Genomic DNA, 17,654 nt, shown 5'->3' with positions numbered 1-17,654 from the left:
CTGCATGTCTAAATATTCTTAGATCAAATGTAGAGGTCTGTGTAAAAGGTAGACTCTGTTTCAATCAAAGTGACTGAGTTCAATGCAAGGAATAATTGGGTAAATTTAATGATTTGTGATTAGGGTCAGACTACATAATCTAGTGACTCTTTCTGATTTTTAGAGTTCTATGAAACCTTATTTTTCTTTGGATGCAATTTATACAATACTTTTAAAAATGAAAATTTTGCTATCCATTTTCAAGCCTAGAAGCAAGAAGACATTTCCTGGCATCCATTACTTGCATTTCAAGCTTCTAAAAGTATTCTTTGATTCCATGTCTCACAGTGCACCTGAGGGATGTACAAATAACCTGTCCATGCATATATTGTTGCTAAAGTGCATTCACTGTTCTGTAGTTTTGTCCTGACTCACAGCACTCAGCACTGGAAACAAATACAGGTCCTGTAGATCATAATTTGTTGGATTAAAAGAGATGAAGCCAAAGCTATCTCACCAAAGTGTATTCAAACATTACTCTCTTACTGATATGCTGGTTCAATAATTTTGTTAAAATACTATTTTTAAAACTTAAACACTGTAACTCTTAATTTTGAAGTCTGTTTTGTACATTTAGGTTAGTAAAAAGCAAGCTTTTGCCTTACTTTGATCTGTTGAACTGGTAGCAGTTTCAGATCTGGCACTTCTGTTGCCCAAGCATAGCCGAATTTTGCTCAGTTAGTGAGCTGGATATGAAATTCAGACTCTGCTTACTAGTGTGCTGTTCCCTAAAGAAACCCAATTCTCTCTTTGACTGTGGGCCCAAACTTCCATCTTCTGCAAATCACTAATTGAGAAGAAAATCCTTTGTGCGGCAACAGTGATACTGCTCAGAACAGCTCAAACACTGTAGTGCACTAATGTAAAGAAAAAAATAGTGAGGATGAAAAGACACTGCTTGTTTTTAAGGCGAATATAAGAGGGAGGTCAGCAGTATCAGAGAATGTACCTTTGATCCATATCTTGAGCAATAGGAAATGAAAAGCAAAATAAACCAGATATTTGAGGCAGTTAAAGATAAGGACCCATACTAACTTAATAAAGTTACGATTGTTATGTTAGTTTATGTTGTAGTTCATTGTGGTAATTCTTATGAGTAGCCACATCTAAATACATTTATGATTTCAAATTTCCTTGCATTGTGTTGTATAATGAATCATTCTTTCCACACATTGATGGGTTTATTTTTTCCTTCACTAACCCTCAGTGAATTTCCATTTCTCTCATGAAACTCTAGATATACTGACTTGGTGTTATGCCTTTTTTATTTTTTCCTTCAGTTCGATTTAGACCCATCATAACAGAATTTTTCAGCGCAGTGTTTAATTTTTTTCAAACTTGTTAGGCTTTTGTTGCATTGTGATAGACAAAAGTAATACAGGTTGATAATTTAAAGGACTTCTTATGAATTGAACATTCACTATTTTTTTTTCCTGCTTTTTCCACAGGACATTACCCAAAACTAGTGTTTCACTTTGAACTCAAGAGAAACATCTTGTATTTCATACTAGAAACATATGTACCATCAATCCTACTGGTTGTGCTCTCCTGGGTATCATTTTGGATAAGCCAGTCTTCAGTTCCAGCCAGAATCTGCATAGGTGAGAAGCAAAACAGAAGGAAACAAACAAACAGTTGGATCATTAAGATGCTTTCTTTATTGCATGTATATGGCATCCATTTCCAGAAGTTGCAAACACTTCAGATGTTTGTGGAATTGCTTTTCTGGCTTGTCATCTGCAGTACATCATGCAGACTCTCCTTAAAACCTTGCTATTCTTTAACTAAGAATGTCTTTGGGAGCTGCAGGAGACTTAAAGGCAGGGGAGGCTGCTGAAAGCAAATGAAAAATCTCAGTCATTTTGGAAATAATTTCAACATTTCCAAACACATGGCATGCACAGACAGAATTGTGAGGCTTTTGTGAGGTCTAATGATACATACTAATTAACACATGAATAATAAGAGGATTATAAGAGATTAAATATAATTAATTTCAAATAAAGGATATTATGAAAGGGAAAGAATGCAAATCAGTTCTGATCTGACTGCAGGTGGTGTGGGAAAAACACTTCTACAGAATAGGGAAGAAAGATTTCACATCAAATGAGGCCAGCGGCAACTGTGCTGAGCGTTTGCATAGTATTGCAATAATAATGTGTTAACCAGAAATATGCATTCTATGGCACCAAAATCCCTCTAATGTTAATTTCCAGTCTTCTCAGCATTACAAACATTTTTTATGAGTGTTTATAAGCATTTAACTTCAGAATCACAAGTTCATTTGAAAGTCTTATTCCAAAACATGACACATTAAATTTTGTGGCATACTAGGAGTTCACAGAGCCAGGAAAAACTTTTCTTGTAGCAGGGCCCTTGCAGTAAAGGGCGCCATTGCTATACATGTTTTCTCAGAACTTAGATGTTTGCATTCCACAGGTGTTACCACAGTCCTTACTATGACAACGCTGATGATGGGATCCAGGACTTCGCTCCCAAATGCTAATTGCTTTATTAAGGCAATTGATGTGTACCTCGGCATCTGCTTCAGTTTCATCTTTGGAGCACTGTTAGAGTATGCTGTGGCTCATTTCTGCACTCTGCATCGACTCAGTTCAAAGGAACTTCCAAAGGTACTTTAATAATTTTATTGTTTCCCTACAAAACAGATTCAATTATACCTGCTAAAGAGAATGATTTATCTTAGCACTAACAGTAAACATGTTTAAGGAAGTTTAGACTACGGACAGTGAAAACAAAATAACCTTGAGTAAAAGAAAAATTATTTGTATACCTGGAGCTTTTTGGAATATATCAAACAAACTGAAACATCCATCTGTAATAATACTCTTTTTTGGCATGGATTTTATGCCCGTTTATCAAGCAATATGCTAGATGTATCACAAAAATCAAGGGCAATTGTCTCCCCAGCACTGGTGTACACGTACTTAACAGTTCAAAAATCAGACTGAGCTCAGTGACTTGATCTTATTGCAGTACAGAAAAAAAAAAAAAAAGAAATATTTTATCACATTTTGTTTATTAAACCCTCTGCAAATGCATGGTACTTGAATCAGTTTACTAACTTCTTGTGTTAGGTGTATTGGATCACTGTAGCCTTCCACTTACCCCTTCTCTTTCAACAGCTGCAGCTGAAGCTCAGACTGGGATACACTTTCTGTTCTGCATCATTATTACAGCAGCATTTTTTGCTGCCCTAATGAGCTTCTCACAACTCTGAAATACTGTGAAATTGTCGTCTTGCTGAAATAATTGGGACAGATTCATGAAGAAGTTTTGTCACATCTTCCATCTCCAGTGTTTAGCACTACTTTCATAAGCAGTGAGAAGCTGATTGTCTTGCAGCTTTTAATTACAGAACTGAATCTAATATGCATGATAGAAAAGAAAATTTAAATCAGCTTCTGAAATTTCTGGACAAATAGAAAAAAGTAAAACATAGAAAGTGAAAATAAAAAAAAAAAGCAGGAAGAAGTTTGGTTGAGTACTGTAGGGATAGACAGCCAGAAGAAGAAAGATTGTCAACTATTTAAGCTAAACCAGAACAGAGCATCCCAAATGCCTAAGCAAAGCTTTTAGGTAGGGTCAAGAAACAGGATATTGAGTTCCAGTGGAGAAGCCTAAAAACAATGAGATCAACCAAGATGTCTTTTTTTTTTTTTTTTTCTTTTTTGGAATGCCTACATAATTCAACAATTAATATGGGATTTTGGCTGTTTGGATAAGAGAGAGGTTCTGTAAATGCACAGGAATATATTCAAAGCCATAATTAGATCTAGGTGTATGGAGAAGGACTGAAAAATGGACACAAAGCTTAGCCACTCAGTGGGTTTTAAAAAACATCATCTAATGGTGGAATGTCTGCAAATGGGCAAACAGTCACTTTGAATGAGGATTTGAGTGGAAAGTCTGAAAAGTTATTTTTCTTGGCAGAGTAGTATCAGTTGCAATTCCCTCTGAGCATATCCATCTTGTGAAGTAAGTGGTTGGCATTTTGCTCATAGAGCAGAAAAAAAGCTTATTGGAGGTTTGGGTAGAGAAAATAAAATGTTTCAGTCCTTGGATGATTAAGCATCTTTGGATCTGTGAAGGGCTTTTACGACTGCCCTTGCCTTTGCCTACCTCTGTCAGATTCCCTTTCATGTGGAGCACACGTACTAGTGCTTGCAGATGGGGCAGACATGGGAACTCAAAGACTGGAAAGACATGAAGTAAGTGGAGGTAGCTTTAAAATGAGGAAGGGAGAAACCCTTAAGGTACAGTTTTGTGATGGACTTAATGACTGAAAGGGATGTTCTATCACTGCAGGCACATTTCTGCCTTTTGCTATCCTTCAGGTGTCCAACTCACTTCTTGCCCACACAAATACATAAGGGAAGTGGCAGTTGGCTGCTCCTAGATCAGCTCAAGACTTTGCAGAATAAGGAAAATGCCTGCCGTGTCCTTTACCTACTGTAGCCAAGGACAAGCGCTGCTTACTGAGTGGGGTGCCATGGACAGCACACTTGGCTTGTATTTCTCATTTCTCACTGTGAAAACGAAAATGTTGCAAGGACAGAAGTAGCAGCTAAAATCACATGTCACTGCCTAGCAGGTGCTTCACAAATTTCTGTATGAATATCATCACCTTAAATGTGTTCTTCTCATTATCGTATTCTCTTGTGGACTTGAGTTAATTAGAAACCTCACTTCCCAATTTTGTATTCTCATATGAGAGCTGATACTAAATTTGCACTCAGAATTGTGTAAATAAATGTAGGAAGTGAATTGAAAATGTAACCCTCTGCCTTGTATAGGAATCAATTGTACTGGTTTGCTTTCTGGTTTGCTCTTTAAAGCAGTTAGATACTAGACTATCTTGTTCCTTTGAAGCCTTTGGGGTGTCTAGTTTAGAATATAAACTGGTAAAAGAGCTCATCACATCCACACTCTTGCAGTGTCTCACATCACATGAACCAGGACCCACAGAGACAGCTTCGAAGTTAATGGCAAAGGCAGAGAAGAACCTGCTGCAAAGAAGGTCAAACAAAATGTCCCATTCACATCGACTGCATAAATGGAGAGGTTTCCCCTCCAAAATCCTGAGTTTTATTTTCTTTTCTACAAAGATGTGAATTGTACTCTCCTACAAACCAGAGAAATTCTCTTTGACCTTGATCTGTCTTTCGCCTAAACCTCTTCCTTTTGGTCAGAAATGAGGAAAGTTTGAAAACTGAAAATAAGGTTTCAAGGGCAGTGTTCTGCCTACATGGCATTGCTGTGCAAGCATCGTTCAGTCTTCCTGAACGCTGCATAGGCTCCATTTGTGCAACACTCTAGGTTGAAATATTTTTAATCTTGAGCAGCTTTATTATTCAATGGGAGTGACTACTTTCCTCAGTTCTGTTAGATGTCAGCAAACATTTCAGTTAATATAAACAGCAGCCACAGTAACAGGTGCTATATACAGTGCTTTTTGGGTGATGTACAGTAACTTTTGTGGATGCTGCTGATTTTGTATCCAAACAGAGTCCTTGGTGCCAGCTGCCATTTCCTCATTGACAGCTGGAATCCAGGGAAACCTCAGTGTGACATTTCATATCAAAGCCACAGTTGAACACTTGCAATACATTTTTTTTTCTACAATGTAAACCAGCTTAATCTTTCATCACATCCAGTTCTCCACAGTGAGCTGGAAAAGTCCGTTGATAGTCTCAGTTTATAAGACTGTGGGTTTTTTATAAGTTAGCAGCGGTTGTTCTATTCTAGACTAGATTTCTCATTTTCAAGCAATGTGATAGAGCACTTCTTCTGTAAAATTGTCTCTGTTCTGTGAAAACCCTGCCTTGTAACACTGCAAACAGAATCGAGTATATCTGCACCATATACAGTATTTTCTGCTTAAGTTATAACTGCCTCTTGGGGAGTAGAAAGGAGTTAATAACAGTCTAATAAAGCACCAGCCTCCTGCGAATTGTTCACGTGAAGTTGTGCGAAAAGAAAAATGACACGTACGCAATGTCCTTTCATGCTCTGCAGTAAAAGTGATTCTGTACAACTGTTAGCCAGCCCTACCCAAGAGACAAATAGACTCTTACAACAAATAACGCCCCAAATCCTGCCAGTATTCAAGTATAGATGTTGTTTTGCTCTTTTTTCCCTTTCAAAAAAATGAGAGCAGGGGAAAGATGTCATGACTCTTCTGAAAGGTTTCTTCATTATATTAACTTTTGAAGCACTGAGCGCATTCATTAGGCTGTTTAGCCGGTGCCTTGTTTCAAGTGCCGGGTGCTGCTAACAAAGGCTCCGCTGCGACCTCCAGCACTTCCCTCGCTTGCCTTAACTTTTTGAAGCAGAAGAGCTTGGTATTTATAACAGAGTTAGGCCCCAAGTAAAACTCCAGGTTTGAGTTTTAGTACTACCCTGGGCATTGTTTAAGGTCCTGACTGGAATTTTATGGATTGATCTTCTTAATGCTATATAGGGAGATTTTTATCCTGGCCTTTGGTTTCAAAATCCTTATGTAGCTGCGGGAGGGTAGGTGGGGGATGAGTGAGGTTTTGTAGTCAAGTGTATTTTTAGGATGGCACGTTGTGTTGAGCTACGTTTATCTCTCTCAAATAAAATACACTGGCTTTTTTTTTTTTTTTGTAAATTGGAAATGAACAGCAGTAATAATCCCCTTTTCTAGCTCCATCTGTTCTGCTTCACTGATTCACAGCAGTCTGAGGACATTGTCCAGACTCCACTTCAATTTTCAAGGACGTCACTAATTTTAGATGAAGAAAGGCTCAAGAATTGCGTTGTCTACAAGTACCCTGGGGAGAAGAGCAATTCTGCATGGGCATGGAGATCACTTAGGTGGCTTAATGAGCTTTCTTTGACTTTAATAGCTGGAATATTTCTAAATGAGCTTTGCGTGTGGCTACACATAGGGCTGTACATCTCAACTTATCTAAAGTTTGTCCTTCTCTAATCTATTTCTTCTCATGATGCAAATGGAAAAAGCAATTTGATCAGAGGAAAGAGATTCTGCATTCTACATTTCACAAATAAATATTTAGCCTTTTTTTTTTTTTTTTTTTTTTTTGCTTGTATGCTATCACTAATTTGGAAGGTAATAAAATCATCAGGATAAAATTAAAATTACGTGTACACCTGCCTGAATTAAAATACCCCTCCTCTAACTGTAGAAGTTTAGGTTTAGTTTAGATACAAAGTTGCAGCCAATCTTTGTAACTTAGATCTGCTGGTATCTCTGCAATACGCTAAACCAAAATAAATGCCCCAGAACTTTCAAGAAAGTTTGTGTTTAGAGCTGAAGCTTCAGCTGATGTCTAATCCTGTGTCCTCTGAGTCAGTTAACAGAAAACCCGCTGACTTCAAAGGGTGAAGATTTCATACATGAACTTCATGGCTCTGAGCCATTTCTAATCAAAGAAACAAACCCTACCAGAAGGCTTATACAACATTCTCCAAAGAGCTGTCCTGATACAGGGAGGCACATAAAAATGAGCTTAACCTTAGCATAACTTTGAACTTAAAGCATGGGTTTCAGAAGTACTATGAGCTATTTAGTATTGAATTAGTTGTGAGGCTTGCCTGTCTTTATGACCATCTTTTCTTTGTACTTCTTTCTCGTTTTGTTTTAAGTTAATTTGATTTTCATCACAAACCATTGGGAATAGAGTAGCCACTGCACAGAATGAAAATGTCTTGCACGTGGGGTGCTTGGTTTGGGGTCCAACCATCTTGACTAGCTGATCTAGCAGCTCTCCCACCTTCTCCATCTCCAGACTGGGGGTTTGCTTTACCTGCCTTCCAGACGCTGACCTTTGCCTGTGTTCTCCCTGAGCAGAAGACAGCTTATTGTTGCACGTTTAATGGATTTGCTCTGTCTTTAGTAAAGCTTGGTGGGCCATATTTGAACAAATCCAGCTTTGCTTGACAGTCCTACAAAAGCTTTTGCAGTAAGGTGTTGTTTAAGTCAGGGTTTTTCCTGTAAACAGAGATGTTGAAAGCTAAAAGCAGCTCTCTGGTGTGTGTAGGTGCTCGCCCTTGAAATCAAGGAGTGAGATACAGGAGTCATAGTAAGAAAAATCCTATTATTTGCTGCAGCTCTAAACTAAATAGGCAATGGAACATGCACTGAAGTACCTGCTGTTTTGTTTCCTATCAGGATGAGGATGAGGACGTTGAAGAGAGGAATGGAGTCCTGGCAGCAGTCACTAACAGTTTCAGCGACCCTGATGATGCGAACAAGATTGATTCAAACAAGAGCAGCAAAACCAGCATTGATGCAAAAAGGGAGAGAAGTAAAGCCAGTGGGTGTGTTTCTCCAATGTCAGTAGCGAAAAGACTTTTCTGTATCTTTGATTGCTTACATGTTAAAAATCCTTACCACATAGACAACTATGCCAGGTTTTCTTTCCCATTATCTTTCATCATAATTAATGTATTTTATTGGGTATATTACTTGTATTTCTAAGTATTTGAAGGTGTAAAATTGGTTTCAAGTTTAGAAAGTAGATACGAGAGGGGAAATTGCAGAAGAATTAAGAAGCTGCATTTGGATAAAGCGGTATAAAAAGACATGTTATGTTTTCAAGTATTTCTACAAAGTTGCTTGTTAACTCACTTTTCCACTGTTAAATGACTGTCACCCAAAACTGACTTTCCTATTAGCATGCATGTCCCATGTTAAACTATTTATCAGAGGCAAATAAGTATTTTTAATATTTTAATGGTCAACTTTGTAAAAAAGTTGCTTGTTTATGCACTGCATTGAATATATTTAAAACTAAAAACGATGAAGTGTTGTTTTCCTGCTATGCTTTCCATATTCAGTTCCTTCTAGCTTTGTCAATAATGCATAAATTTTCCAGATCATATAAGAAAATGTTTAATTGCAGATTGAATTGTTTTTGCTTCATAGCAAGAAACAGGTTTGAAGGCATGGGCTATCAACACAAACCAAACAATATATTCATTTGTGTAAAGTCACAAATATGCTTCAAGACTCTTCCCTACATCTTTAGACAGGACTCCCATAGGCATCAAAGACTTTTCTGAATAAGTGCAAGGCAGAATGTAGAAATGGACTGGATCCAAAATGCTTAGATCCAGAGAGATGTTTTTCTCAAGGACATACTTAGGTGTTGGCTAATCCCTAATGGAATATGACCGTATTTCCTGATGTTTATACTCTGTGCTCTGGTCAGTCACAACTGCCTGTGTAGATATTATGCAGAAGAAAAATCTGATATGCTTAATTTTCAGCTTAGCAAATTCCTTTTGAGTTACTTGCCAATAAATGTCATGTAAAGATGAAAAGACTTCTTGAATTGAAAAGAAAGCCCTGGATATGCAATAACTCTTGATGAATAAATGAAAGTTTTATACCGATGAAATTATGACCCACATGAGAGAATGGTTATACTTGAAAAACTGTAACAGTCTTTCTGAGTGGTTACTTCACTGAAAGATATTACAAAAGTTATTGATATGGCAACTTATTTCTTATACTGCAATCTGGAAATTTAGAAGCACTTATTTTTATACATTTTTCCTGACCATAATATGTGTGTGGGTTGCATATATATGTATAAATGTGTATATGTGCTTTTACAGACTGTGTACCTTGGCATTTATCTGACACACTGCACACATAGAAATGCATGAAAAAAAACCCATAATATTGACACTCTTTGACACACCTTTCTACAAGTAAGCTCCTCATGAAGTACAGGAGAAGTGAAGTGCAAAATACCAGGGTGGGTTATATATGCCCCTGCTCACAAATAAATCCTTGAAAATCATTGCACACTGGTGAACAATTATTAGGTAAAAAAAATCCCCTCAGTATTTTCATTTTCTAAATGGGTCGAGTACTGAAAATTCATTTCTCTTCTGTTTTCAGTAGTGCCTTTTACAAGGCTTATCGAGGCAATGTGGCTTCAATAACAGCCTACTAGCTTTTGGTACCTTGTGGCTCTTCTGACTTTCATATGAAAGCAAATGCATTCAAGAAATCAACCCAAGATTACCTGTGCTAAGTACAATAAAAAAAAAAAATTATACTTTTTATTTAACATTCTGCTGTTGCAGATTTAACCTTAAACCCTTTATTCAGGAGCAGATTCTATGGAATTTTTCTTGGAAACAAGCTGTGTAACTGGACTCTGAGATCTCTTTCCAGTTCTTACTCTCATAAAATTCACAGAAGGCATATGGTAAAGCTCTGTATTTTCATCTTGAATTTGAAATTTATGTTAATCCTGAATCTTTTCGAATAGTTATCCATCCATTGCAAGTTACCTGTTGTATTAACGCTAAATTTGGGATTTATGTTTACTACACCCTTAAAATAAGCATTTAGAGTTTTGTAGCTTCAAATTAACTTGGAGATAATTCACCTTAAATATTCTTTTAGAGAGCTGTTGAAGGTCTGAACAGCTTTACTTACAGTGCATTGATCGACAACAGGGTCTGTTTTCCCACTGATGTGCTAATTGTAAGCAGAGTTAGACACTGAAGTCTCCCATGTTTACATGAAAGAATAAACTGCACAGCCAGATTATTTATTATTCTGCTTTGCATAATTCTGCATTAATTACTAATCTGAAAAAACAAAACTCGGTTTGACATGAATTTGTGTAAGTGAAAGACATTCCCCCCCGGGAACAGGGGGACAGATTTTCAATATGGTGTATGAAGAATGAAGAACAGCATTTTAATTATCCCATTCAAACATGCAAAACTGTCCTGAGAAACTATCAAATTCCTTGGAGTTAACTGGAAAGGCTCTTCTCAATAAGTGGTGTTCACAAACAATGCATCGAAGGCTAATACTCAGAGGTAATTTAGAGATGGAGATGTCTCTTTCTGAGCTAACAGGGACTGAAGTGGAGGTTGAAGCACTCAAAGCTGCCCTTGGCCAGGAAAATGGCTTTGTTTTCATAGCTGGTGAAAAGGGAAAGACCTTGGACTTTCTGCGATCATCTCCTGGTTGGTAGTTGTCTTTCTTTTGCTTACTTTGTAGTGCTTCCTAATCGTAAACCTTCCTAGACTCATAATACAGAAATATCCTGTCGTATTTTGAGGCCACTTGAGGCAAATGTACAATTGGGGACCCGAGAAAGGTGAAAGGGAGAAGTGGCACAAACGGGTGATGCACCTTCATGTAATTTACTTTGCTATTAGCAGGAGGTGCACTACTTTTGATGTATGTGGAGGCAGCAGCCACTCCAAGGAATAAATCTCCTTTCTCTATGGAATACCCGCAGGCCTGATCTTCTGGTTTAACAGCCATCTCACAGGAGTACGAGCATTGTGCAGACTAGAAAAACATCTCTGACCTTAATAACCTCTTTGGTCTTATTGCATTTCTTAATGGAAAAGTAAATCTATTATCAAAATAATATCCTTTACTGAGCTATGTCTTTAAATATAGTAAAAATATTGGGAGATTTTAGACATTTGAAGGTATTAATCCTGCCACCCTTCCACTTTGGCAATAATTTGGTGTGTTTCTCTGATTCAGCTGTGTTGTAGGTATGTATCTCATGCAGCCTGCTTACTGGGGTGCTATTTGTGATGTTTTGAGAGTATTTGAAATATTCCACCTAAATCAAGAGGGAAATACTAAGAAAGATGATATTTTAGAACAGGCATTCATTAGCTCTCTCATAAATTAAGAAGGCATTTTAATGTATATCGAAACATCTATTTTAAAACAAAAATGACTAAATAGCCCATCTAAATATTCCAGTCAACATATTTGGCAAGCATAAGGAATGGGTATATGTCTGTTGATCTGAGTACCCATTTTCAGCACAGTGGCCTTCTTTATTATCAGTACAGCAATAACTTAAATAGCTCTGTTTCCTTCCTTGCAAATATCTCAATTGTTTGTGCTAATCATTTTAAGAGAACTGTTATGTTTTTTGGCATGGGAATACGTATTTAAGAAAATGATGCTCCATGTTGTCACCCTGCAATTCAAAAAGAAATTCCCAAAAAGATTAGAGATTAAAGAAAACCTACATAACAGTAAAGCTGGTGACAGAAGAAGAAACAGAAAAATGTAGACCTCGTGCTTTCTGCTGTCTGCTCTTTCCAGTGGCGTAGTGCAGCTGAGCATGTAAAACACCACTGGGAGTGCAATCTGAAAGGCTACTGGAGAACTGGTGCTGCTGGTACAATTCACTCCATGCAGCAGTAGATGGAGCTAACTAACTACTCTTCATGATTGAACGAGTAAATGTAAATGGCAAACAGCTAGTTAAGGAGGACTCTAGGGAAAAGCTATTACAAGCTGACATTTGTACTACGGTAAGTAGGTCATGTTTGTAGTGACACATTAATTAAAATCAGACAAAACAGCATTGTCAGGTGGAGTGTTGAGGACTTCTGTTTTTCACACTAAAGTTCACGCTTCTCAAATCCAGACTATTTCCATCATTTTAGCCACTGAAATCATTAACATATTCTGCCAGTCTGCAATGTAAATTTATGATCACAATACCTTATGTTTTAAGCCTGATTTTTCTATCCTCATGTCAAGGTTTTCTCCTGCAGGTTATAATGTTTAAAATCAAAATATTGTATCATCTCAGTATTTCAAGACAGGCAGAACAGTAGCTGTACCAACAGTTTACCTACAAATATTTAAGAATCCTAAATAAATGTTCTCAGGCAATTCACTGGCACACTGCTAACAGTTGACACAAGGATCAAATTAATTTTAAAAGCCAGTTCAAATTTTTTTGAAAAGTTTATCTGGAAGTAGGGTTTGTTGAAACAGTGGGAAACTGAGTCAGGGGAGTCTTCTGAGCTGATTGCTGCAATAACAAGCTGTCTCAACCTAGGAGCTGAAGACTGGAGTGGCTTCTGCTTACTGTAGAGAAGTGGGAACTTGATGGTACTTAAAGCAGATAAACTTGACATGATTTTGAAGACTGCAATGGATTTGCCATTACTTATATAACTTCATAATTAAAGCCAGGGGTTTACTTTAATAATATTGCTAAATTCAGCTTTTCATCAGTTTCCATCTGGAGACATCTTCCCCAGCCCTATCTGACAGTCAAACTTTCCATCCTCAGAAAGAGAAGGATAGGGGGGCATTTGAGGGCATTTCAGTCTCTTGATGTGAGTTTACTCATATAACTTGGGTTCTGTGTTTCTTTTCAAACTGGAATGGACCCTATTTTTCCATTCCATATCAGAGACGGTGGAAACTTCAGAAGGCAAAATAATCCCACAAGATTTTAGCACCATCACATGCACACAAATCACAACCTGACCCCTTTTCAGTCTCTGCTCTGAATTTAAATTTAATCGACATTTAACCAATGGATAACTTCATCTGTATAAATGCACAGCTGCACCACTACTTGCCATAGCAGGTAGCTTTTGGAACACAGTAAAAGGATTTGATATCAGGGTTAGTTGATTTCTCAGAAAGGAGAGGAATGTCATTTTTCTGCTTTAACGGCAGGTCAGGAATGGATCCAGAATAGCACCTGCTCTAGCTGGGGCTTGGCTGCTTTGGAAGCTGAACGAGCTGGCAAAGTTAGAAAAAAATTAACATGAGAGTATAAAATGGATTTAGAACCTGAATTACATATTGGCATACTGACATTCTCAGCTTGTATGCCCCTGGCCCTCATGCTCATGTTGATGTTGCTACAAACAACATCGGTTGCATCTCAGAAACAGTAACAAACTTGTGAGGTTTGCCAGCATGGGGAAAGCTAGCATTGCACCCACTGATATACCCTGGAAAGATGCAGAGTAAGAGATTATTGTCTCCTTATTTTCTATGTCCCAGCTTCTTTAGGAGCTAGTTCATTTCAGTCCACTTCCAGTTTTGTTTTTTTGAAAACCTTCTTTGGATCAGTGCCATGACAAGGTGAACAAGAATCACTTAACACTGCATTAGTCTCTTCTAAGGGAACCATCTGCACAATTCTATGCATTTAAATGCTAGTCCATTAGACTCATATACTGAGCTATGTTATGCATTCAGCTAATTCAGTCCTAATCAAAGTGCTTTTTATTCACAGCAATACATTTTTGATGATATCTTACAAATACAACTGTCCTTTTCAGTGGTATTTCCCATCCTTGTGAAGAAAAGAAGATCTATAGGAACAGCTTCTACCCTACACTATCTGTCTATGAGTTAGTTACAGGGACCTGGTCCAATCCTTGCTGAAGTTTTATAAGGCTTACCTTGACAACCCTTCGGTGCATTTCTGAGAACACTAGAACTGACAGTCTTGACCTCTCAAAATGTCACAATCTTCAAAATAATAGTATAGCAGATTAAAGTCTCAGGAAATTCAGTAAGTAGCTAAATATAAATTGTACCTTATTCTCAACTTCTTTCCCAGAAAGATGAGTAAGAGACTGAGTATCATTTTATCATCTGTAGGTTACCTTTTCTGTAAGCAAGTGCACATAATGGCCTGAGCTGGTTTTCTCTCCTGTCAGATAACTTGAGTTACCATGCAGCTCTTTGCCAGCAGAATCAAAAACTTTCTGTATCTTTTGTATCTCTGCATATGCCTGTATTCTGGCTGTAGCATTTCCCTCTCTACATTGTTCTTTGATAATGTCAGGTCTCCAGATGCACTGTCATGCTGTACTAAAGATGACAGAGGGACAAGCCAAAATCATCAATTTTAATGATATTTCAGCATCATCCTGGTCCTGTGTCATTCCTGTGTATACTGCAGTCATCAGTCTCTGTCTGTCTAAAACAGTCCATGCCAGAAACTTAAATGCAGAGAGGGCTGAAGAGGCTAATTTATTATATTTTGACAAGGACCAGCCTCATCTGGTAATCCAGTGTGGGTGAGTGCATCTGGTGAATAGTGCATCCACTTTCTCAGATCCAAATTACTCTGTTAGTTTTCATGACCCTCTTATCTCTGTGCTGTGTCTATCCTTTCTGGTTTCCTTATCACATAATAGGATTGTGCCTGTATCTTCCAATTTCATTTTGATTGGCTTTCAATGTGTGCAATGCTGAGAGTGCAAGCTGGGACACAAGACTGTCTTGCTGAGAGGTGGGGCCACTCACCCCAAAATGTATTGCCTCATCTGCAGTGTGGGAGGACTGTTGGCCGTAGCTGCTGGGTCCTCTTGCTTCTTTGGGTTTCATTTCTGATTTGAATCACTACCTACACCAAGAGGAGCCTCTAACCACATGTCTACCTATCAAGGGCTCTCTAATTAAAAGCTTCAGAGACTTCAGACATGGCGTAAAGCGTGTACTAGGTTAGATGTATCAATATATCTGCCCATTAATCCATGCTACCCAGTTTTTTTGAACCCGTTGTTGTATTTTTACCATATGTAATAAAGGAACAGAAATCTCAGAGACAGGATGTTCCTACAAACTATATGAAATAGATGTCCAGGTCAGAGAGACATGTGACTGCTACTCACAAAGCACAACACTACAGCATGAGCTTGTGTCTTTTTAAATCCAAGAGAAAACACACTGAAGAGAGCACATCTAAATGCCCCAAATGCCAAACAAGCTTCAGTCGCAATTTATATCTTCCCGACATGAGAGTCAAGCAACACTGAAACACCAATCTGGAGAAAATCAGGCTTCATTAGCTCTAATATCCATGAGCTACTTAAATTCTCTGGTCCTCAGAAACTGAAAGTAATGCAGAAGGGCAGAGCACTGTTCTTTGCTTTTTTCCTGCATTACAGTGGGATTTCGAACTGTTTTCAGTTTGGGCTGTGTGAAAACATTGTAAAAAGGATGCTGTTATGGCTATAGAAAAAATATTTATGTCCCTAATCTTCCTCTTACTCTCATTCTCTCCTCATCCTTTCCTCCTTCTAACATCTTTGTAAATACAATCTTTTAGTATTAGACTAGTGGGTTTTTGTTGTTGTTGTTGTGTTTTTGTTTGTTTGTTTGTTTGTTTGTTTGTTTTCAGCTGAATTTAAATCTCTCACTTGGGTGACACGTGCTAAATAAAAAATCAGCCTGCCTCCTTCACCTCTGGCCCTGGATGGCCTCATGGAAATCAAACTGGAACACAGTAATGAAAGGGGAAAGAGTTACCGGAAGAACTGTCCTCACCTTTGTAAAAAAGAACAATTACAGTAAAAATGTAGCTGAAACACATGTATTGTATTCATCTCCTGAGCAGATTATGTATTTGTGATCCTGATTAAAGGGCATGTCACTGGAATTTTACAACACATGCGGAAGATAATTTATCTAGAACCTGAAAAACAAAATAATGATCAGAAGAGGGTGCTCTCAGCTCATGCTGCTTTGGTTTTGTTTTGAACATGTTGCTGGCAATCTGTAGAATTTTTTTCTCTCATTGTTGAGATTAATAAAATGTCTTTTTGTAAAATATGCTCTGGGGTTTTTCACTAGGTTGATTGCACCTTCATACTGTGCTATATGTAATATATAGGCTCAAGTCTTTGATTATAGACTTTCCTATACGCTTAAGAAAGCTTTCCATGATATTAACACAAGTCATTCCACAATGAACTTGCTCTGTTTGGGCTCACACAATTTTCTATGTTAGGTTTATTTTCTCATGCGGTCACACTCTGGTGACATTAATATTTACAGGAATGGAATTCCTAGCAGCCAAGACTGAGTGATATGGAAACCTTTAAAAATTGCAAGAGCAGCAAACCATTCCAATAACACTTGCATTTTTATCCAGGCATGAAAAATAAAGAATAATATATAACTTCAGTGATCAATTTCCAGTTATTGAAATATCCCATATATCTAAGTATTCACAAACAACTGATTAATCTTTAGTGTAGCATTTAATGAAGACTTCGTGCTGTCAATAATGAGATTTTCAGCAAAGTATTTGAGCACAGAGTTCATGTCAGGGAATGCTGTACATCACAAAATACCTGACATTTGATAAGGTTCAGTAAAGCAGTGTGGATGCCATGGATAAAAATAAACCTTATATAACTTAGTTGATATATATGTGCAGTTTCTTCATTTTTGGAGATCCAGTTTTTTAAGATGAAATTTTAGTGTGCACACAACACTAGAATATGGGAATAAGTCATGGTTATAAACCTAGCCATTTGCAGACAAGGTTTCCTTGTCTGAAGTGGTGTAGCAGAGGGTAAATTCAAGTAGAAGGAAGGCATCCTCTTTTAGTTGGTGCAATGCAGCATTTAGCTCTGTCCCAGCTTGCTCATGGATGAGACCTCCCTGACTCTGATTGCACACTATTTAACTTTTTCTAGCAATACTTACACTTGTAGAAAGTACTGTGTAGTCATCTTTTACAGGCACATACAAAAACTGCCTGAAAGGAGAGGCTCATGTTTTTGTATTCAACAGCAGTGATTGAAATGGGTTATTCTCTGTCCATATGTGTATATATATATCTATACATGTCTATACATATATAGGTACAAATGTTTCTTGAGAAAGCACATTTTTTATGTGTTGTTTCCTCCTGCACTTAAGACACCACTTTTCAATTATGTGCATCAATGGTCAGGTCAAAAATCAAACCAAGTAATGAACAGACCTCCTGCAGGTCCACGTGCAGAGAGGAGCTACTCATCAGAGTGGCCTTTTGGGA

At 37.6% G+C, this 17,654-nt stretch overlaps 1 protein-coding gene across 3 annotated transcripts in view; it reads left to right on the top strand.

Moving 5' to 3' along the window:
- The window catches only part of LOC136104295 (gamma-aminobutyric acid receptor subunit pi-like), an 81,086-nt gene extending 65,105 nt beyond the window's left edge, over positions 1-15,981 (top strand). For all 3 annotated transcript variants that reach the window (XM_071812034.1, XM_071812033.1, XM_065843121.2), the window contains 3 exons: positions 1,488-1,640; positions 2,479-2,672; positions 8,219-15,981. In XM_071812034.1, coding sequence (XP_071668135.1) covers positions 1,488-1,640; positions 2,479-2,672; positions 8,219-8,527 — 656 coding nt within the window. In that variant the 3' untranslated portion in view covers positions 8,528-15,981. The remainder of the gene's footprint in view (positions 1-1,487; positions 1,641-2,478; positions 2,673-8,218) is intronic.
- The last annotated feature ends 1,673 nt before the right edge of the window (positions 15,982-17,654 follow it).

Source organism: Patagioenas fasciata, chromosome 8, assembly GCF_037038585.1.
Source record: "Patagioenas fasciata isolate bPatFas1 chromosome 8, bPatFas1.hap1, whole genome shotgun sequence".
NCBI classification, from domain to species: Eukaryota; Metazoa; Chordata; class Aves; order Columbiformes; family Columbidae; genus Patagioenas; species Patagioenas fasciata.
The sequence above is the reverse complement of the archived record's forward strand: the minus strand, read 5'-3'. Positions and strand labels throughout refer to the sequence as shown.